Here is a 23,044-nt window from a genome sequence, read left to right as displayed (position 1 = left end):
AAACTGAGGGGAGACCGCAGAGATTTATTTTCTGATATTATTCCTCCTCCTTCCACAAGCCTTCTTTATGGGTGTCTCAGTTAGGGTTCCAGTAGGAAACACTTTTGAAGGTACACTCAAATTAGGGTCATATGAGGAGGGTTGAGGTCTAGGGGAATGTAGAGAATAGAGGAGGAATCTGGGAATTGCAGAGCTGTTACCACCCATAGGCCCAAAGGGACTAGCAGTGTTGGGGATGAGGACAGAGTGAGGGATAGAATGAAATAATTTCAAAGGTTCTTCTTAGCTTTGACATCTTAATGATTGTCTTGTTACTTCCGAACTGTTATTCTGTGGATCTTTAATAAATGCAAATAAGTATAAATTCTGTAATAATCTCTCTTGTTCACAGAATTTGACTTTAGGTTTCAACAATGAATGGTCTTAACAAATTTAAAATAACTAAGTTTGGGGGAGAATATAATGGTTTGAAAATAAATCATGTAAGTTTATTACATAGCAAAACTTAAAATAATGCAAAAAGACTGTTAATAGACAAGTGTAATTTGGATTAATGTTTACAATATTCTCTTCATATTCTTTGCTCGAATCTTCAAAAAACTCTATGATACTACATCTTGACAATTTCTGACAAAAACAAGCAAAGTCATTACATAGCAGCTGTGTATGGTCATAAGAAAGATATTTATAGATGAAATTTAAGGTTAAGCAGTACACACACAATATGGATGCAAGGAGGGGTCTAATTGAATACGTTTCCATGCACCATAATTTGTGATAGTTTTGCCAGGTTACCCAGTTGAACAGCTGGTAAGGCCACAGCACACTGAATCTAGTGCATGAGAGATCTCACTGCAGTAATTATTTTCTTTGTAATTAGACCTAATTATTGTGAGGAGTTTGTCCACAATCAAATCAAACAAGAATTTCCAGAAGTATCCCTATTACTGGGGGATGGCTGGGGGAAAACATAACCAATAATTATAATGAGAACTAGAGGGGGGAGCGTGGGCAGTTAGCAGTACTTCAAACGACTGCTCAAGATGTTTGGGAGGTATCCTTGGGAAATCCAGAGAAATGAGTCAAATCAGACTGGGGCAAAAGCAATGAAGGCAAGTGAAGAGCGGCAGCTTTGGGCCACTTCAAAGCAACGTGCCCCAGGCCAGCAGAGAGAGGCTCTGGGTCCTGACTAGGCCTCACCCTCTCGCCCTTCCAGTCCCAGCTCCTTTTTTCCCCTGCACTAGGACCGGCCCCTCCCTCCGCCCTCGGCTCCGCCCACCAGTCACCCTCTCCAGCGCGTGGCTCCGCCCACCCTTCCCCACCCGCAGCCGGAGGCCGGCGGCCGAGGGGCGGGGCGGGCCGGGAGGCGCCGCACTCGCCAGCGGGCGGGGATCCGCTGCGGAGTTACGGGGAAGTTGGTTGGAGTTCCTGGAGTTTCCTTCTGTGGTTCCCCGGGTTCGGCCGGCCGGTGCCCCGGCTCTTTGCCCGCTCCGACCTTTGCCGGCCACCTGGTACCTCCTTCTGCCCCCAGCCGCCATGGAGCAGCCGCCGGCGCCCAAGAGGTAACGAACGCGGGGCGTGGGGAGAAAGAGGGGGGCGGGGGCGGCTAGGCCTGGGGGGGACCGAGACACCTCTCCCAGACTGTGGGGCCCTGAGCCGGGCGCGCCGGGGGTCGCGAGGCGGGTCCGAGTGCCGAGCCGCATCTGTCCGTGGGGCGAGGGGGCCCGAGGGGAGGCCGAGCCTCGCTTCCCCCGCGGCCCGCCGGGCCTGGCGCGGGTGGAGAGTCGGTGGGCAGCGCTGGGCGCCCGGCGGCCGGACTCCTGGGGCGGGTGGAGTTTTCCCTCGTGGCAAGTTCACGAACTGGGAGACGTAAAACTAGGAAATTATTGGGCTGCTTACAACCATATAGGCTTTCCTGTCAAATGTTTTCCATAATATTGCCTTTTTTTTTGAGAAAGCGGGTTGTTTATTTACAGTTCAAGGAATTAAATATTAATAGCTACACACCCTTGTAAAACTTAGTGTGGATATGCTGCACTGACAGGTGTTCCTCTCCCCTTCCTCCGCAAGTTCAAAAGTATTTATGGATGCAAGACAGTAGGAATCTTAAATTAGAACCCCTCTGCCATATAGTTTTTTTTTTTTTTTGGTTTGGTTTTCTTTTAGCATGTAAAAATAGTGATGCTTTGGTATTTACTGTTAGTTTATATTTATTCTATGTTATATTGGAAGTGTACGAGTACACAGTAGATACTTTTGAACTGGTATTTGAAATGATTGTGTGAAGCTGAATCAAGGCTGTCCATTGATATAAATTCATAATGTGCATTTTCTCCTTAAGAATGAATCAATCAACTGATGCTGGATAAAACATTTAACTTTAGTCTCTCATTTTTAATTTATAAAATAAGTGTACTAATCTCTCTTCCATAGTGCTGTTGTGAAGAGTAAAGAGTGTTTTGATACTTAGAGATCTTTAGATGAAAGGTGGTATATTCAGGAACATGTAATAATTAAAAAGGTAGGAACTTTGTGAGCTGTTGTGAATTGTGTGACTAGACATGTGAGCCTTGAGGTCTGGGAACCATCTGTTCAGGTGAAAAAGGGGGGTTGTGGAGGAGTTTCCAAAAGACACCTGCTGTCAGAGCCCTTGATAGATTCTTTTCTGGCATTTTAAAATACACCAATTCTAATATTGATTTGGCACCCAGTTTTAACACTATAGAAGAAAACTGGAATCAGTGTTTCCCCCATCTTGTTTTGGAAGAACTGTAAGGGGCACCTCCAAGATAGTACCATAAGGCCAAGTTGAATAACTCTGAATTGGAGTACAAGTTCTCTGTATTGATTAGCTCTATTCTGAGTTATCAGAGTTTCACTGTAGACGTAAGAGAACCCCTGCCTTGCAGGGACATTAGAGAACCTGGAGGGGTTGGGGGAGGGGTGGGTGGTATATATCACTGTTCCATGGTGACTTATACCTTCAAAGTGGTGGTTGCACATTTAAGAGAGTTATTTTTAGCTCTCTTCAGAGAGACATGTTCATCCAGGAAGGCATTTCTAAAGAGCAAAAGATATGTGACAATCCCATATATTTGAGTATCTCTTAAAATTTTTTTCATAGCATTTTCTTTTTCATAATATCATTTAATCCTTATAGCAACCCTGCTGCGTAGGTTGGATTACAGACATTAATCCTGTTTTTATAGATGAGGTCACTAGGGGGGTTTGCCACATGGAAGGCTACGACAGAGATAACTGACAGTGAATTTTTGTGTTGCTCCTCTTAATCATTACCCTCTAATAATGAAATATAGCTACCATTTTTTGAGGTCTTACTATTTGCCAGGAATTTTATATATACATTCTTTTACTTTATTGTCTCAAGAAATAGGAATCCTGGCTCTGCAATTTACTATGCTAGTTCTAAATTTAATTTCTTAATCTGTAAAATGTGTTTTGGAGTAAATGAGGTCAGATGTAAAGCACTTAGCACAGTGCTTCATGATATGTTCAATAATGTTAGTTGTTAGTTTATATTTGACTCATTAAATGAAGCTTGGAGAGATTAAATAAGTTGGGCAGGTGGAGGAGGTGCCAGAATCCTGGGTCTGATTGGCTGCAAGGGCTGTGCACCGCTCATTGTGTACAGTGATGCCTCTTTTTGAAACTATGCTTGCTTTCTTAGCATTCCATGGTCACCTCTTTCTATAATCTTCTGGTCCCCTTTGTTCTGTTTTTAATCTGTGTAAGAAGGCCACTTTGCTTTTCTGCTGTGAGTAGCTCTTCCTTAGGGCCCATCCATTTTTACATGGTCACATATATGTTGCTGATGCTCAAGTCTGTATGACCAATAGCTGCTTCTCAGTTAGTATTTTTGTTTTTTCTTCGTGTAGAGCCATTCTTTCATTATCCTATTTAGTTTAACATTAGATCCTATCAAATTTTCCATCAAAAAGTCTGTGGATTCATTTCCCCCCCCTCTTTCGTTCCCAATACTACTATCTCATTCCAGGGTTTTCAGACCAGACCCTCACAGTTGATTTATAGCAGTGCCTTCCAATTGGGCATTGTGGTCCAGTGATTATCAAAAAATTTTAACAGCAGAAACATTTTAACAGCAGAAGGGCTCTCTTTGGAGTAGGGGCAGGGCGCCAGAACCTAGTTGCCAGCGCCTTACCTCCTTCTATTCCCCTTTTGGTGTCCTACAGAAACTCCTAATGATCCACAGAACACTGCTTTAGTTCATCCTGCACATGGCTTCTGATTGTTTTGCTAAAACATCACTTCAGTCATGCTACTCCTTTATTTTTGGATTGATTTTTTTAGTTGACTTAGTACCCAAGGCCCCTATCACTTGATCTCAACCTTAACCCCCAGCCTTTTGTTACTTATCCAAGCTGAATCTGTCCTTCCAAAGTTTCCCTATTGTTCTTTATTTAGGTTATAGGCTGTGGGTACTCTCAGCTTTGCCTTTTTTCATGCTTTTCCTTTAGAAAATTTGTGTTATTTTTTTGCTAGTAATCTGTGTTTTGTTCAAGGCCTGTTTCATGCAGTATCTTATTTGAGTACTTCCTAGCCTAAGATATTTCTTTTTATTCCTAATATGATATCCATTTGAGTATCCATCTTCAAATTGTCCTTTTTTTAATTACAAAATTTTAGACACCCAAAAGATAATGGGGACAAATTTAGTAAATACTTACATATCACTACCCAGCTTAAAATATTCCCAATATAGTTGAAGCCCCCTAAGTATATCTCTTCTCAATTGCATTCCCTCCCCATCCGCCAAAGGGTTGTCACTGTTCTGAATTGGGTATGTGTCATTCCCATACATGGCTTTATACTTTTAGCCTGTTGTTCATATATATCTGACATAGCATTAGGCCTGGGTGTTAGGCCCAGCTTTGTCACTGACTTTGAAATTTGCTTCTTTGGGTATCATTCTTCTCCTCTGGGAGTTGGAGATTCCAACTGTGCAACCAGATCTGAGAATCTAGTGATTAGATGATCTGTAAGGTCCCTCTTATCCTCGCATTATTGATTTGTGTCCTCAACAAGGCTCGTGTTAAACATAGGCAGTAGATGTGGTCAGCTATGTCACTAACTTGAGGATCAGAATGGCTTTTAGATTCCCCAGATTTCCTTAATTGTTTGTCACAGAGGTCTTCAGAAATCCTTATTAAAATGAAGTCATTCTGGGAAGGGAAATCCATTAAATGGTTATTAATTATTAGCATTTTGGTACTTTGAGTTTATCAGATTTCTTTGTAGGGGTAGTACTAGGTGACAGCAAAATGACCACAGAATAGGTAAGTTTTGATAGGTAGAAAGGGAGGTGACCAAACATGGGGTCTTCTCCAAGTAGAACATTCATAGAAGGGGAGGTGGTTCTCTGTGATAGAAAGGTGGGCAGCATGAGAGCGCTGGCTGCTGGAGGGAGGGTAGTTATATACAGTACTAGTCAAAGCGAGTAAAGAAAATCATTGTTCGTGAGATATATTTTACCAGATAGGCTTTGTTTCCATTAGGTTATAGGATTAATTGTTATTTAAAATCTATTAATAGAGGTTTACTTAGAGGACAAGTTGGTTTGGAACAGTAAAAAACACTGGAAGGATAATAAGAGAGTAAGCTACTGAAGCATATTTACTCTCAAGATAAGGAGAGTTCTTTTTAAATTTTGTTTATTTATTTTTTAAACTTTTTATTTTATATTGGAGTATAGTCAATTAACAATGTTGTGATAGTTTCAGGTGCACAGCAAAGCGACTCAGCCATATATATACATGTATCCATTCTCCCCCAAACTCCCCTCCCATCCAGGCTGCCACATAACATTGAGCAGAGTTCCCTGTGCTCTACAGTAGATCCTTGTTGGTTATCCATTTTAAATATAGCAGTGTGTACATGTTGATCCCATACTCCCTGACTATCCCTTCCTCCCATCCTTCCCCCCTGGTAACCATAAGTTCGTTCTCTAAGTCTGTGAGTCTGTTTCTGTTTTGTAAATAAGTTCATTTGTATCATTTCTTTTTAGATTCTGCATATAAGGGGTATCATATGATATATCTCTTTCTGTCTGACTTCACTCAGTATGACAGTCTCTAGGTCCATCCATGTTGCTGCAAATGGCATTATTGCATTCTTTTTAATGGCCGAGTAATATTCCATTGTATATATGTACCACATCTTCTTTATCCATTCCTCTGTTGATGGACATTTAGGTTGCTTCTATGTCTTGGCTATTGTAAACAGTGCTGCAATGAACTTTGGGGCGCATGTATCCTTTTGGACCATGTTTTTCTCCAGATATATGCCCAGGAGTGGGATTGCAGGGCCATATGGTAGCTATGATTTTAGCTTTTTGTTTTTTTAAAAAATTTTTATTTAATTATTTATTTTTGGCTGCATTGGGTCCTTGTTGCTGCACACAGGTTTTCTCTAGTGGCGGCGAGTGGGGGCTACTCTTTGTTGTGGTGCATGTGCTTCTCATTGCAGTGGCTTCTCTTGTTGTGGAGCACGGGCCCTAGAGCACGCAGGCTCAGTAGTTGTGACGCACGGGCTTAGTTGCTCCGTGGCATGTGGGATCTTCCCGGACCAGGGCTTGAACCCATGTCCCCTGCATCAGCAGGCGGATTCTTAACCACTGTGCCACCGCGGAAGCCCTGTTTTTAGTTTTTGAAGGAACTCCCATACTGTTCTCCATAGTGGCTGTACCAATTTACATTCCCACCAACAGTGTAGGAGGGTTCCTTTGAGAGTTCTATGATTTAAGCTATAGTTGGATTCTGTGGCAGTTTTTTTTTTTAATAGTGTAAAGAGGTGGTTAGTTTGGAGAAAGTGAAGTTAAGATCGAAGTCAACATGTTAGGATTACAAAGTGCATTCACACAAATGAAGAGTGAAGGTAAGAAAGCAATCATTTTATAAGGCAAAGTGTTGCTATGAATGAATGGATTATCAGTCAAAAGATAGATTATGGGGCTTCCCTGGTGGCGCAGTGGTTGAGGGTCCGCCTGCCGATGCAGGGGACACGGGTTTGTGCCCCGGTCTGGGAGGATCCCGCATGCCGAGGAGCGGCTGGGCCCGTGAGCCGTGGCCGCTGGGCCTGCGCGTCTGGAGCCTGTGCTCCGCAATGGGAGAGGCCACAACAATGAGAGGCCCGCGTGCCGCAAAAAAAAAAAAAAAAAAAAAAAAGATAGATTATGGAATGAAAACTCCAAGGTAAAGTGACAAAGATATAGAATGGTAAAGTAGAAGGTATTCATATGTTCCTCAGCATGAAGAGCCCACATCAGTCTGTAGCATCAGTGGCTCTGACCTTAGGCTGGAAATTAGGAACAGAGGTAAAAAGACAACAGGGAAAACTCTCAGGAATTGAGTTGGGTGGGACAAAGCAACAAACCAGATAAGTAGATAGTAGGGTGTCAGGAAAATCATGAAGATATTGCAGTGAGAAAATAATGGGCTTCATTTTATGTCTTATGCCTAATTCAGTGTCCTTGGAACGTTAGAAAGTAAAATTCTTGTGTGTTTATTATCGGAGAGATTCACTAAGTGGAGAACTCCAGTTGACCTTGAGAAGATGAATTCTTAGGACTCTTAAACAAAAGCAGTGGCCTCAGTGAGTTGGCCCTGGGGGAAGCTTCCAACTTCAGTGGCAGGCAAATGGAGGAGGTGTTCTAAGTAATCAGTGAGAGGAGAATCCAGCGAACAGGAGCATCTCTTTGCATTAATGACTTGGTCCCTAAAGCATATCTGTCCTCCCTTTGGCTTTTCTTGGTTAATTTGGGGTGGCACCAGCTCCATTAGAATTGATTTAGGCCCTGTAGATGGGAAAAATCAACTGGCTCTTCCTTCCTAGAGAGAGGGAGCATGACAGCATCTGGAGCAGTTCCTGGTGAGCAGTCTTCAGTTGTACATTAAGACAGGAGGTAAACTCAGTCTTTAGTCAACTCTAGGCAATGATTAACTTATCCATTGTTCTTTAAGGGGCTGAGATATAGCATGTATTGGTACAGAAGAATTTGTTAGAAACATAAAGAAAAAGGTAAATGTGTGTTAAACACAGCTAGGTTGAAGTTTGTTTTTCTGAAGTAATCCCAGAAAATTCCAGTGGTCATTCCAGAAATGTGTATTAGTAAAGCTTTAAAAATAATGGGTTTAAATTGAGCACTTCTTGTTTGGTTATAAGGGAGGAAAAGTGCTTAGAATTTAGTTTTTCTAGTTTCAAGGAAGTCTCTGTAGAACTAGGGGTACTGTCACTTCAGGCCATCATATATTATGGCTTTCACTGTCTCTTTTTTTTTTTTAAATATTGATGATGAGACCCAAAAACAGAAGTTTCATGGAATGAACTATGTGTGATGTTCTCTGGTACTTTTCTATTTTCTGTTCTGTTCTAGTTCATTGAAAAATTGCTGGTCATGACCCACCAAGTTATTTTCATGACCTACTAATCAGCTGCGATCTGCAGTTTGAAAAACATTGTTGGTGTATGTAGTTGTGACAGTGAGGAAATGGATTTCATTTCCAGCACCATTCCTGATGATGGTATTGCCAAAGGAATCCGGAGTGGTATAATTGTAACAAGCTATACATACAATAGAGATATTCTTTTAAGATTCTAAAAAGGGAAGAGGGGAAGGGGAGAGAGGAAACCATTATTTAAAAACTACTGTATTTTGAACACTTTATATATGTCCGAATTAAGGTATGGGAAAATGGAAAATGATTATCCATGGTGTCTGACGGAGTTTATAAAGGCAAATATAATACATGAAGATTTCTTTGAGGCAAAGGCTCTTTTGCTTTCTGGTGTAGAATGACCCTGTGCACTGGAAATATCCCACTGTAATTACGATGACATCAACTTCTGACTCCCTAACAGCTCCACCCTCTCTATCTACCAGAGGTCTTTAGATTTTTTCTTCTAAAGTGAAAATTGATACTACTTGATAAGAAATTTTCTTTTTATTTGTCCCAAGTTGCTTTTTTGTTGTGATTTTATTTGAGTTGTCTCATATGTTAGGGTTACTCTAAGTTCAAGAAGTTTTTTAGCTCATATTGTAGAACAAAGATTCTATATTTGAAATGTCTTATTACAATTGTTTTCTCTACACAGTCTCAAGTTGAATAAATGAAGTAACAAATATGTAAACAGACATGTATAAAAATTAAAAATAAGTCCATTGCTTGCATGCCATGAAATTAAGGTGCAGATTACTTGAACTTCTTAATAGTACATCAAAGGATATATCATTAAAAATGACTTTGTAGCAAAATGAGAATTAACAGGAAGCTCTTAGCATTAATGATAATTAATATAGGTGTACATGTGGTAGTACTATATGTGGGTTCTGAATTAGTCTATAGATTTTATATAATACCAGACATCTTAATAAGGAGGTAAAATAGAGTAAATTTTTCAGATATGTTGATATAAATATTAGTATTTTGATACACTTATAAATGGGGAAATCGTTGAGCATATGTGATTCTAAGGATGAGTAGTTTCTGACATGTATTCCAAATATAGAATGTTATTCTCTGTCTAGATCATCTTTTGTTTTTTGCCTTAGCAATTGCTTTCTATATCCCTACTTTAAAAAAAAATTGAAGTATAGTTAATTTACAATATTATGTTAGTTTTGAGTGTACAGCAAAGTGATTCAGTTATATGCACACACACATATATATTCTTTTTCATATTCTTTTCCATTATAGGTTATTACAAGATATTGAGTATAGTTCTCTGTGCTGTACAGTAGGTCCTTGTTGTTTACCTATTTTACATACAGTAGTGTGTATATATTAATCCCAAACTCCTAATTTATGCCCCCCCATCCCCTTTGGTAACCTTAAGTTTGTTTTCTATGTGTGAGTCCACTTCTGTTTTGTAAATAAGTTCATTTGTATCATTTCTTTAGATTCTACATATAAGTGATATCGTATGATATTTGTCTTCACCTGACTTACTTCACTTAATACTATAATTTCTAGATCCATTCATGTTGCTAAAATGGCATTATTTCATTCTTTTTATGGCTGAGTAATATTCCATTGTGTGTATGTATACTACATCTTCTTTATCCATTCATCTGTTGATGGACTTTTAGGTTGCAGATCATTTTTTCATTTTTAGAATTTTTGGTTTTCTGAAATCATGGGACCTAGAGTTCTGTAATTGGAAAGGAATGCAAATTAAAATTATTTTTGAAATTTAGGTGAACTTTTTACATATTTGAAGCAAGCATAAATTAAAGAGAATAGGCAGTTAATTTCCTTGACTCTTTCTCTCTGGAGCCGCATTATTTTTCCCGTTTGCTGGGTTACCCCATTCTCCTGTTTCTTTCTAAAAACTGACTTCTTTTACTCATTGATTATTGCTCACGGCAGCAATTGACTGTCATCCTTGAATTCATTAATTTGTTCATTTATTCATATATTCAGTAATTGTTAACTACCTTTCAAATGTCAGATGCTGGGTACATTGTTGAATGAAACAGATGAAATCTTTGCCCTCATAGAACATACACTCCAGTTGGAGCTTGAGCTATGAAGGGTAGAAGTAGTATGTATTGATAGAGAAAAATGGTGGAACCTGCTTCCTGAGAAGGTACTTAAGCTGTGAACATGAGGTTGAGACATATTCTGTGTGAGTAGCCGGAAAGAGTATTCCAGGAAGAGGGAAAAGCTGTGAGAAGACCTGGAGGTGGGAAAGAGTTTAGTGTGTGGGAGGAGTTGAAATAAGGCCACCGTGGCTGGGTTGTAGAATGGGAGAAAGTGGTTGGAGATGAGGTCAGAGAGATGGGCAGGGATTCAATGATTCAGGCCATGGAAAGGAATTTGGATTTAAGTCAGTATAGTGGGCTGTCATTAAAGAGTTTTAAGTGGAATTTTAAGCAGTTTTTGTTTTTAAAAGATCATTCTTGTTGCTTTGGGTAGAATAAATTGTAGAGGGTTAAGAATAAAAGCAGGCAAACAAATGAGGAGGCTGTTGCAGTTGGTTAGAGATGGTGAAGTCAGTGGAGATGGAGAGAAGTGGACAGATTTCAGTTATGTTTTGGAGTTGGAAATGAAAGACTTACTGATAAATTAGGTATGGGGAATGAGGAAGAAGGAATCAATTCTGGCTCCTAGGTTTTGGGTTTGAGCAGCTTGGGGGATGGGGAAAGGCTGGGAGAGGAACAGGTTAGGTATCTATAATCTCTTTCTTAGAATTCCACATTCTCAGGAATGTGAATCTGTTCCACCCAAAATGTGATATTAGGTGATTCCCTTAGAAGTGGAAGTGGGTAGGGAGGAAATAATGGGCACTGACTTCCTTGTTTTCACCTCATTAGACTAGAGAATGGGAAACAGATTAAGCCTTTGTTAGGTGTTGAATTGTTTGGGTGACCTGTTATTTAAGAAAAATCTTTTTATTGCAAAATAAAACATCAGTAAAAAACAAATGTGTGGTTTGATGAATTACTGTAAGTCAGACACCTTTATAATCACCAATCAGGTTAAGAAATAGAATTTTGCCACCCTCTCAGGAAGCCCCTTCTGAGTGCTCCATTGCTATCACAGCCACCTCTTCCCACATGTAACCATTATCCTGACTTCTATAGTAATAACTTAAATGTACATTGCTAGACACTGTAGGTTAGTCTTGCCGATTAAAAAATAGTGTTTATATGAGTTGTCGTTTTTAATCTTTAGGTTGGTCCTCCATCTTTTTTCTTTTCCTTTTCCTGTTGAAGACCCAGGCTGTTTGAATTGTAGTTTTCCACAGCCTGGATTTTGCTGATTGCTTGCTCAAAGCGCAGTTCAGCATGTTCCTTTGTCTTCCATATTTCCTGCAAATGGGCAGCTGGATCCAGAGACTGGATCAGGCTCAAGTCAGTCCCTTAGGCATTATTATAGGTGGTGTTTGGCAAGACTATATGAGACAATGTCTGGTTGCCTCTCTTTTTTGTGATGTTAGCAGCTGTTGATGGTTCATGCTTATTTCTGTTAATTTGTTGGGTGTTGCAAAATGGTGAAATTCTAAATATACCATTTTGTTTTCATTTATTAGTTGGAATGGTTTTATAAAGAGTCACTTTTCTCATCCTCTGTTTGGTTACCCAGTGGTATAGTTTGTAAAGGAAAGACGGGATAAATGCTTGATTCTTTCCCTTTATTTACCTGTTTTTAAGATAATCAGTTCCCTGTTTTCCTCCAAAGGGGACCAATTATTTTTTTTTCTCCTTTTTAAAATGCCATTATGAGCTGATGGATGTAAACATATTTGTTGGATTTAATCCATTGCAGTTACTTTTGCTGAAGCTCAAAGTGTCCCATCTTTGATCAGTGGGAATCCCTTCAGGAGACAACATGACCTGAGTGGTCTTTTGACAGCTTCTTTGCTCCATGCTGTGATAAGAAATTCAGGGCTCATCTTGACCGTCTTCTGTCCCAGATCTGGAGTCAGCCTTTTCCAGTAAGCCCTACTTTTAGTGAGAGATGGTATTTCAAGACCTCAACCCGGGCACTAATATGATGTTATTTTAAAATAGTGTTTTTATACATAGAAAATCCTAAAGATGCTACCAGAAAACTACTAGAGCCAATCAATGAATTTGGTAAAGTAGCAGGATACAAAATTAATGCACAGAAATCTCTGGCATTCCTATATACTAATGATGAAAAATCTGAAATGGAAATCAAGAAAACACTCCCATTTACCACTGCAACAAAAAGAATAAAATATCTAGGAATAAACCTACCAAAGGAGACAAAAGACCTGTATGCAGAAAATTATAAGACACTGATGAAAGAAATTAAAGATGATACAAATAGATGGAGAGATATACCATGTTCTTGGATTGGAAGAATCAACATTGTGAAAATGACTCTGCTACCCAAAGCAATCTATAGATTCAATGCAATCCCTATCAAACTACCACTGGCATTTTTCACAGAAGTAGAACAAAAAATTTCACAATTTGTATGGAAACACAAAAGACCCCGAATAGCCAAAGCAATCTCGAGAAAGAAAAAAGGAGCTGGAGGAATCAGGCTCCCTGACTTCAGACTATACTACAAAGCTACAGTAATCAAGACAGTATGGTACTGGCACAAAAACAGAAAGATAGGAAACAGGAACAGGATAGAAAGCCCAGAGATAAACCCACGCACATATGGACACCTTATCTTTGATAAAGGAAGCAGGATGTACAGTGGAGAAAGGACAGCCTCTTCAATAAGTGGTGCTGGGAAAACTGGACAGATACATGTAAAAGTATGAGATTAGATCACTCTCTAACACCATACACAAAAATAAGCTCAAAATGGATTAAAGACCTAAATGTAAGGCCAGACACTATCAAACTCTTAGAGGAAAACATAGGCAGAACACTCTATGACATAAATCACAGCAAGATCCTTTCTGACCCACCTCCTAGAGTAATGGAAATAAAAACAAAAATAAACAAATGGGACCTAATGAAACTTCAAAGCTTTTGCACAGCAAAGGAAACCATAAACAAGACCAAAAGACAACCCTCAGAATGGGAGAAAATATTTGCAAATGAAACAACTGACAAAGGATTAATCTCCAAAATTTACAAGCAGCTCAATAACTAAACAACAAACAACCCAATCCAAAAATGGGCAGAAGACTTAAATAGACATTTCTCCAAAGAAGATATACAGACTGCCAACAAACACATGAAAGAATGCTCAACATCATTAATCATTAGAGAAATGCAAATCAAAACTACAATGAGTTATCATTTCACACCAGTCAGAATGGCCATCATCAAAAAATCTAGAAACAGTAAATGCTGGAGAGGGTGTGGAGAAAAGGGAACACTCTTGCACTGCTGGTGGGAATGTGAATTGGTTCAGCCACTATGGAGAATAGTATGGAGTTTCCTTAAAAAACTACGAATAGAACTACCATATGACCCAGCAATCCCACTACTGGGCATATACCCTGAGAAAACCAAAATTCAAAAAGAGTCATGTACCAAAATGTTCATTGCAGCTCTATTTACAATAGCCAGGATATGGAAACAACCTAAGTGCCCATCATCGGATGAATGGATAAAGAAGATGTGGCACATATATACAATGGAATATTACTCAGCCATAAAAAGAAACGAAATTGAGCTATTTGTAATGAGGTGGATAGACCTAGAGTCTGTCATACAGAGTGAAGTAAGTCAGAAAGAAAAAGACAAATATCATATGCTAACACATATATATGGAATTTAAGAAGAAAAAAAAATGTCATGAAGAACCTAGGGGTAAGACAGGAATAAAGACACAGACCTACTGGAGAACGGACTTGAGGATATGGGGAGGGGGAAGAGTGAGCTGTGACAGGGCGAGAGAGAGTCATGGACATATACACACTAACAAACGTAAGGTAGATAGCTAGTGGGAAGCAGCCGCATGGCACAGGGATATCGGCTCGGTGCTTTGTGACCACCTGGAGGGGTGGGATAGGGAGGGTGGGAGGGAGGGAGACGCAAGAGGGAAGAGATATGGGAACATATGTATATATATAACTGATTCACTTTGTTATGGGGCAGAAACTAACACACCATTGTAAAGCAATTATACCCCAATAAAGATGTTAAAAAAATAAATAAAATAGTGTTTTATTTACAGATAGGAAAACTGACTCATTCTTTCAAACTATGGGCTAATCTATCAAAAATTGTGATGGCACTGGCAGTTTTGCGCTTCTTTACCTGGATAATATCTCTACCATACATTTATGCTTCTAAGTTTGAGTCAGAAATTGGACATATATGGACAAATTCTGTGGTAGAGACTATTTAGAGTGGACTTCTAGTTTTGTGTTCTCCCTATCTTACACTGGTTACCATTTGACCCACTGTTATCCTAATAACCAGCCTCACTTCTTTCCCACCTCTAAATGTTTCAGGTGACCTAGTTTCTTCTTTTCTTAAATGAAAAAGAGAAAATAAAAGAATCCAAGACAGATAACACTACTAGTGATCTGATCAGATTTCAGGCCTTACTTTTAAGGTAGACCTTTTAGCTTGCCTTGTCTTGCATACATAAAAGTATATCTGTACAAACAAACAGAATTCAAGGGCATGTTGAGGCTGCTTTATAAATCCAGCCCTGGCTAATGAATTGAAAATGAAGCACATCCAAGATATGTTACAACCTTTTAGGTTTGATATTAGCCCCTCATGTTAAGTTTTATTGTGCTTTTGAATAAGTAAAAGGAGATATTTGTCTCAGTGACATAGTTGGTAAATTACACTTGCCACTGTGTCGTATAACTTTAGAAAGAATTAGTTTTGGTATAATTATTGTATTAAAAGACATTAGGTTGCACTTATAAGTTGATATGTGAATTAGTCTGTCAGTGCAGTCAAATAGCAGCCAGTAAGCATTTTCCAATGATAATATCTATTCAAACATTTTTAATAATTAGTGAGATCTGGATCATAGAGAGAGATTGGAGAGAAACGATTGCTCTGAATAAAATTTATAGTTTATTTAATTCCTAAGAATTATAAAAAAACAAAGATGAAATTAAGCAATGGAATTTCATAAAAATTCCAGTGGAAATTAAAAATATATGTACTAGTTAACTCTTGAGAAGAAAGTATTTTGATAACTTTCTTTTCCTTGTAGATTGAGTTTTCCTTCAATGCACTTGAGTCTCGTTGTATACTTCCCAGGTCTTTTTTTCTTTTTTTTCTAATAGAAGAGAATTCAAGTACCAGGCCAAGATAAGAAAATGGGATCACCCCACTCCTTTATATACAGACTTTCAGCACTCGATTAGTCAGCTTTAATTAATATTCATAAAACAGTCACGTGATGTGAAACAGTCTCCCAAAATAGTGATATGGTGATAACTTTAAAGATATTCAGCGTCATTGGGAAGTGTGATGTACCACATAATGGATTTTCCAAATAAATGAAATCAACCACTTCAAGCATTATACTCTTAAAATATTTTAAAAACACTTTTAAAACAACCACCTTTGATGGAAATTCATTTCAGAGGGAAGACACTTGACCCAGTCTTCTGAGACTGATCATTTGCTTTCTTGATTACTTAATATTAATTTAAAATGAATTTTAGTTTATAAAAACCCATTAAGAAGTTAATGGAACTGTTCATAGTCTTAGTTTATAGAAATAGTCAAGTATGCTATTTTGGTGTGTTAGAAGCTTTGTTGCTGCACATAGCTGGGTTTTTCCCCCCTGAATCCAGTCTTGTGTTTTACTGTCACCCGTCGTTTCTCATTGCTATGCTCCTCTCTAAACTGCTGCTTATCTTAGAAATAATGATCTGACCTAACAGTAGCTCTCCCTTTGCCAAAGTAAAGTACATGCTCTTTGTATCAATTTTTGCTTACCAAAGACCTTTTTCTCTTCTGGGTTCATAGTACATCTTGAAATCATCTTTTGACTAAGAACATTATTGTGCAGTGAAGGAGAGAAAAATTATTCAAACTTTGCTAAATTTCTAAAATTTAATATGAAAATAACCAATTTTTTGCATCAAAAAGGAACAGGATTTTACCCTAAAAATCCCACAAAATTCCCAAGTTAAAACAAATTTCTGTCATTTTGGAGCATTACTTAGATTTTGAGGACTCATGGTATTACCAAACTGAACTGGTTTCAGAGGTGTATTTGTATTCCTGTACAAATACAATAACATTATATTTGTAGTAGTTTATTTTTAAGTTCTGTGGGTGAAGTATTTAAGCTATTTATCTTTCATATAACGATTGAATTTTTTTCTATTAGACAAAGCTGGAATTTAAAAATTTTACTTTTATTTCTTAAAAAACCCAAACAGGTGAAAATAATCCCAGTTTACAAAAAGCAAAAATTATTTTCACAAAGCACCAAAATCATGAACTATTTCACAGTCTTTCCCCCTTAATTTATTTACAAAGAACCTCAGAAAAATACTGAGAAGTGGCTTCCTATGTGCTGTTGCTGGGTACTTAATCAAACTGTGCTGAGAAATCAAGCAAAATACCGTCCATCTCTGAAAACAGCTGAAAGCAGCCACTGTCTCCACAGGCTGCCCCACACTTCTATTCATGAAAGCCTGTAAAAATTATGCAGAAGTCGGAGTACAGAACTCATTGAATGATACAGATGTTAATATTGTTAGTTTAAACTTTCCTTGAAGTTACACTTTTATTAAAGTGGTTATACCTTTAATGAATGTGTTGATGTTTGGGGTTATTGCAATTAATTCTAGTATTGTTCTAGGGATGGAGTGAGGAGTTGAGAGTGTATAGAGACTAAATCCTCATATTTTATTTTCAAAATTTGAGATGTAGGGAAATAAATGAGGAAGAAGACATATGAGTAAATCCAGTTTTTAAGTGTAGGTAGTCTCTTTAGCACAAATCATAGTGGATTTTTTTATACAGTAGGTTCATGAGTAGACCTTGTAAGTTTCATGTAGACATCTCCTCTTTTATTTTTAATCAGTTAAAGATTCTATTCCCTTTTTAAGTTCTCAAATCTAGGTATGGTTGTTGAGTATTTAAAAATCTTTATAATGAACTGGATTAACAGTTATGAGACAGGTCTGTCTCTTTCTTATACAATTATTTTTAACTTTTATTTTAGTAGGATGTGAGTATGTTGGAGCTGTTTCAAAATACACTGTATTTTCTGGATTTGTGTTTTTTGAAAAATTAGTTATTAAGAAAGTAAATGCATTAACATGTCTTTAGGGCTGGGGAGTATATCTCAGTGTTTGTTAACTTCATATAGGTTTGTTACAAGAAATTAAAAGGAATCATGTCACTTTCCAGTTGAGGCTAAGTGAAAAAATTCTTGGGAAAAAAGTATGAAAGACTCTAAGGGTGAAGGAAGGAGAAAAATCTCAACTTTTTCTTTAAAGCTCTTTGCCAGGAAATTATAATTTTAGAGCACTTTTGGGCAGAGAGCCAAACCTGAGAGGAAATGGTTTGATAGAGTTGAAAAACAAGACTTTCATTTAATTATAAAAAGTCTTCTATCCATTGTAGAGCATCTGTTTTCTGAGTTGGATTTCAGCTCATTCTAGTGCCACTAATTAACTAAACCCTCATAAATTTTCATAGTTTTGTAAAGTAAATACACTATCAATTATACAATTTAATAAATCAATTATACAATTTATCAATCATACAATTTAATAAATATCAATTATACAATTTAATAAATAATTTAATACAATATCAAATTATATCTATCATACTATTAAAAAAGTGATAATTACTAGGGAAACAAGAGCCAGAACTTTAGAGTCAGGTAGACCATGGTTCTAACCTTAGCTTTGCCATTTCCTGCAATGCAATGGTAGGTAAGTTACTTAACTTTTCTAAGTCTCGGTATACTCACTTATAAAATGGAGGTGATAATAGTACTTTCTCTTTGGGTTTTGTGAGGATTAAATGAAGTCTATAAAAATTAAGGAGAAGTCAGAGTATGGAACTCACTGAATGATACATATGTTAATGTTGTCAAGAATTTGAACTTTCCTTAAGTTGTATTTTTATTAATCTAGTTATACTTTTAATCAGTGTATTAATTGTTTGGGATTATTACAGTTAAGTGTAGTGTTTATCTTGGGGTGGGAGTGAGGAGTTATAAGTGTATAGAGACTAAATCCTCATATTTTATCTTCAAAATTTAAGGTGTCGGGAAACAGATGATTGTAAATAAGTGATTGGTAAAGATTTATCTCTGAAGAGTCTCCAAAGTGTTTCAAAAATGTGTCTGGCATTATTGATATCTTTTGAAGAAACACGCAACTTTCCGGGGAATAAAGGACAGTTTGCACTTGAATACATATATTCTAGTTAAGTTAAAAAAATCAGTTTTATTACTTCAGAGCTAAACATCTACTAAATATTTACAAAATATTTGGCCTTTAAAAAGCAAAAGGGAGCAGAAAAAAAAATGACCCCTGAATTTCATTAGTTGGAGGTAATGTATACTTTCTGTGGTTGAAGTAGAAAAGATATTTGATTTTGTGGATTTAAGATTGGATTCATCATTGTGTAATTTAGTAAATATAGAAAATTCTAAAATAGTAAATTTTATGTACATTTTATAATAATTTTAAAAAAACCTTTAGCCAATCATAAGGAGCTTTCTCCTGTTATTTAGGTCCTTTAAGACCGCAAGGAAGAGAGGTATACAGATTGTCTTCAGCAATAGAATTTTATTATGAGGATACTCAGGAAATGTGTGTGGGGTAACATGGGAAGGTGCCTAGTCAGCTGCTCATTCCCTCTGAGCTTCAGCGTCTCTAAATATGGGATGTGGAATAGGCTCCATGAATAAGGGGAATGGCAGCTTAAAGTCACTTGGAATAATGACTTGAGCTTCAGTGACCTTTGTCGTCTTTGTTCAGTTAGCATTTATACTTAATGAAATCTAAGGTTAACTGGGTCATTTTTTAACCATGAAATTTGGAACATCACCATTGGCCATTTCAGCCCTTGTGTGGTTGCTTTTGGTCCCTGGATCAACTTCTAGCCCTGTGTAGTTTTTATTGCTGGGATGGTAAAGCTGATTTAATTTGAAGCAGCACCTGATGAGCCATAACAACTTATACAGGAATATAGGTTTTCCCCTTTAGCACTGTGTGACAGGTGTTTTGAAGTTCCATTAGCTCCAGTAGTTAGCAAAATTTTTTTGTTCACTTGTTTATTTAGTTACTGAACAAAAGTTTATTAAACAGTAGTATATGAGGTTCTGTGTTAGGTACTTACTGGAATTACGAAGGTGAATAAGACATGATCTCTAGTTTCATTTTTTTTGTTTTACATTTTTATTTATTTATTTATTTTTGACTGTGTTGGGTCTTCGTTTCTGTGTGAGGGCTTTCTCTAGTTGCGGCAAGCGGGGGCCACTCTTCATCGCGGCGCGCGGGCCTCTCGTTATCGCGGCCTCTCTTGTTGCGGAGCACAGGCTCCAGACGCGCAGGCTCAGTAGTTGTGGCTCACGGGCCCAGTTGCTCTGCGGCATGTGGGATCCTCCCAGACCAGGGCTTGAACCCGTGTCCCCTGCATTAGCAGGCAGATTCTCAACCACTGCGCCACCAGGGAAGACCCTCTAGTTTCATTTTTGATTGTATCTTTAAGGAAGTGGCTAACTGGCAGGCAGAGAAAAGGAGAAAGATTATGTAAGAGAGTATGGACATATAGAAGTATGACCTATATATCTTACATCATGTATAAATCACTATACAACAGCTGCTTTTTATACTGCAGTGATTGTGTGATTATTTTTGTTATTTGAAAATTCAGAACCTTTAAAAAATAGTCCACTGTAGATAGAGTTAGGTAATGGAAATGAGGTGAGTGAGATGTTCTTAAGCTCACAGTTTAGTGGCTGTAATAGTACATTTCAGGGGATTTCCCTGGTGATCCAGTGGTTAGGATTTCACACTTTCATTGCCGAGGGCCCAGGTTCAATCCCTGGTTGGGGAACTAAGATCCTGCATGCCACGCGGCTCGGCCAAAAAAAAAAAGTACCTTTCAAAGTAGGGATAACTGATTTGAAGATGAGAAATTCCTGGGAACACTTACAAAAGAAGTGTCCACCTTAAAAAATATGACTGATGTGTGATACTTGATGTAGTAATTGTCCAGTATCCTTTGGTATTTGCTAGCTTTGAAAGAGTGAGAAGCTCCATACGGTATATTGGACAGACATTGGTTTGATTCTGTTCTGTCATTCATTACCCAAGCGACTGGGGAAGTCACTTAAGCCTTAGTTTTCTTATCTAAAAACTGAGAGTGTTTTAGTAACTACCAAAAAGGTTGTTATAGAGATTAAATGAGAAAATGCTTGTTAAATGCTCTGCACAAGGCTATAAAAAGCCCTGATAAATGTTAACTACCTTTATTACTGTGTGTTATTTAGCCCTTATGTATCTGTCTTTCCTACTAGATTAGGAGCTCTTGGTTGTTAAGGGCTGTATCTTAATTTTCTTTGCATTACCCAGCAGGAAGCTTGTCTACAGATTGTCAGTGCACATTAGATGAATATAAATGGATGACTTTTAAATCTGGTTTTATCATTTTTTTGTATCCATGTTAAAGATTTGTTTTAGAAACATTAGCTTTCTTATAAAGATAGTATTTCCTACTGCTCATGCTGCTCAATATCAATAAAAACCAAACAACCCAATCAAAGAATGGGCAGAAGATGTAAATAGACATTTCTCCAAAGAAGATGTACAGATGGCCAAAAAGCACATGAAAAGATGCTCAACATTACTAATTATTAGAGAAATGCAAATAAAAACTACAATAAGGTTATCACCTCACAGGTCAGAATGGCCATCATCAAAAAATCTACAAACAGTAAATGCTGGAGAGGGTCTGGAGAAATGGGAAACTTCCTATACTGTTGGTGGGAATGTAAATTGATACAGCCACTATGGAGAACAGTATGGAGGTTAAAAAACTAAAAATAGGACTTCCTTGGTGGCGCAGTGGTTAAGAATCTGCCTGCCAATGCAGGGGACGTGGGTTCGAGCCCTGATCTGGGAAGATCCCACATGCCGCGGAGCAACTAAGCCTGTGTGCCACAACTACTGAGCCTGAACCCTAGAGCCCGCATGCTGCAGCTACTGAAACCCGGGCGCTCTAGAGTTCGTGCTCCACAAGAGAAGCCACTGCAGTGAGAAGGCCGCGCACTGCAACGAAGAGTAGCCCCCCCCCTTGCTGCAACTAGAGAAAGCCCGTACACAGCAATGAAGACCTAATGCAACCAAAAAAAAAAAAAAAAAAAAACAAAACAAAACAAAACCTAAAAGTAGAACTACCATATGACCCAGCAATCCTACTCCTGGCCATATACCCATAGAAAACTATAATTCAAAAAGGTACATGTGCCCCAGTGTTCACTGCAACACTGTTTACAATAGCCAAGACATGGAAGCAACCTAAATGTCCATCGACAGAGGAGTGTATAAAGAAGATGTGGCACATACATACATTGGAATATTACTCAGGCATAAAAAGGAACAAAATTATGCCATTTGCAGCAACATGGATGGACCTAGAGATTTTCATACTAAGTGAAGTAAGTCAGACAGAGAAAGACAAATATCATATCACTTATATGTGGAATCTAAAAAAATGGACAAATGAACTCATTTACAAAATAGAAATAGAGTTACAGATGTAGAAAACAAACTTATGGTTACCAGGGTGTAAGGGGGAAGGGATAAATTGGGAGACTGGGATTGACATATACACACTACTATATAGAAAATATATAACTAATAAGGACCTACTGTATAGCACAGGTAACTCTACTGAATACTGTGTAATGACCTATATGGGAAAAGAATCTAAAAAAGAGTGGATATATGTATAACTGATTCACTTTACTGTACACCTGAAACTAACACAACATTGTAAATCAACTATACTCCAATAAAAAATTTTAAAAAAAGATAGTATTTCCTAAGTAGTTGCAGGATTCACTCATAAGAATAAGATGGTTAACAGGTAGTGTTTTTACTACTTCTGATTGCCTTGGTCAGTTTATTAATTCAACCTATGGAAGCAACCTTTCTTTTCGGGTATAAAATGATTTTGGAAGGCATTTCATGAAATAATTATTGAATCATGAAGAAAAATTTTAATTTTGTTATGAGATACAATTTTAAAAGTTACCCCCATTACAGAAAAAAAAATGTATTTTACAAACCTTATGAAACAAAAGTGTAGAGGAGAGCCACCCCCAAAATCAAACCTTATTGCCTGGAATCTTAATATATTTACATGTAGCAAATATTTGAGTTTCTGTTGTCTTCCAGGCACAGTTTTTGGTGCTGGGGAATATAGCAGTGAACAAAACAAAGTCTGCCAGTAATTTGGTGCCAATATGTGTGTGTGCATGCACATATGCAGATACACCCATGCTTAAAAGAAAAAATGAAAATGGTTTAGTTCTCTGCACATTATTTTGTAACCTACGCTTTTTTCTTTTAGCAATATATTAACTTGTTTTAAATCAGTGAGTTTTCT

The 23,044-nt window shown here is 37.7% G+C and overlaps 1 protein-coding gene across 1 annotated transcript in view; it reads left to right on the top strand.

Moving 5' to 3' along the window:
- The first annotated feature begins 1,413 nt into the window (after positions 1–1,413).
- Positions 1,414–23,044, top strand: part of STK3 (serine/threonine kinase 3) — a 317,965-nt gene continuing 296,334 nt past the window's right edge. The window contains exon 1 of the mRNA XM_082858352.1: positions 1,414–1,562. Coding sequence (XP_082714478.1) covers positions 1,537–1,562 — 26 coding nt within the window. The 5' untranslated portion in view covers positions 1,414–1,536. The remainder of the gene's footprint in view (positions 1,563–23,044) is intronic.

This window comes from Leucopleurus acutus (assembly GCF_964270905.1).
Source record: "Leucopleurus acutus genome assembly, chromosome: 17".
Lineage (NCBI taxonomy): Eukaryota > Metazoa > Chordata > Mammalia > Artiodactyla > Delphinidae > Leucopleurus > Leucopleurus acutus.
The sequence above is the reverse complement of the archived record's forward strand: the minus strand, read 5'-3'. Positions and strand labels throughout refer to the sequence as shown.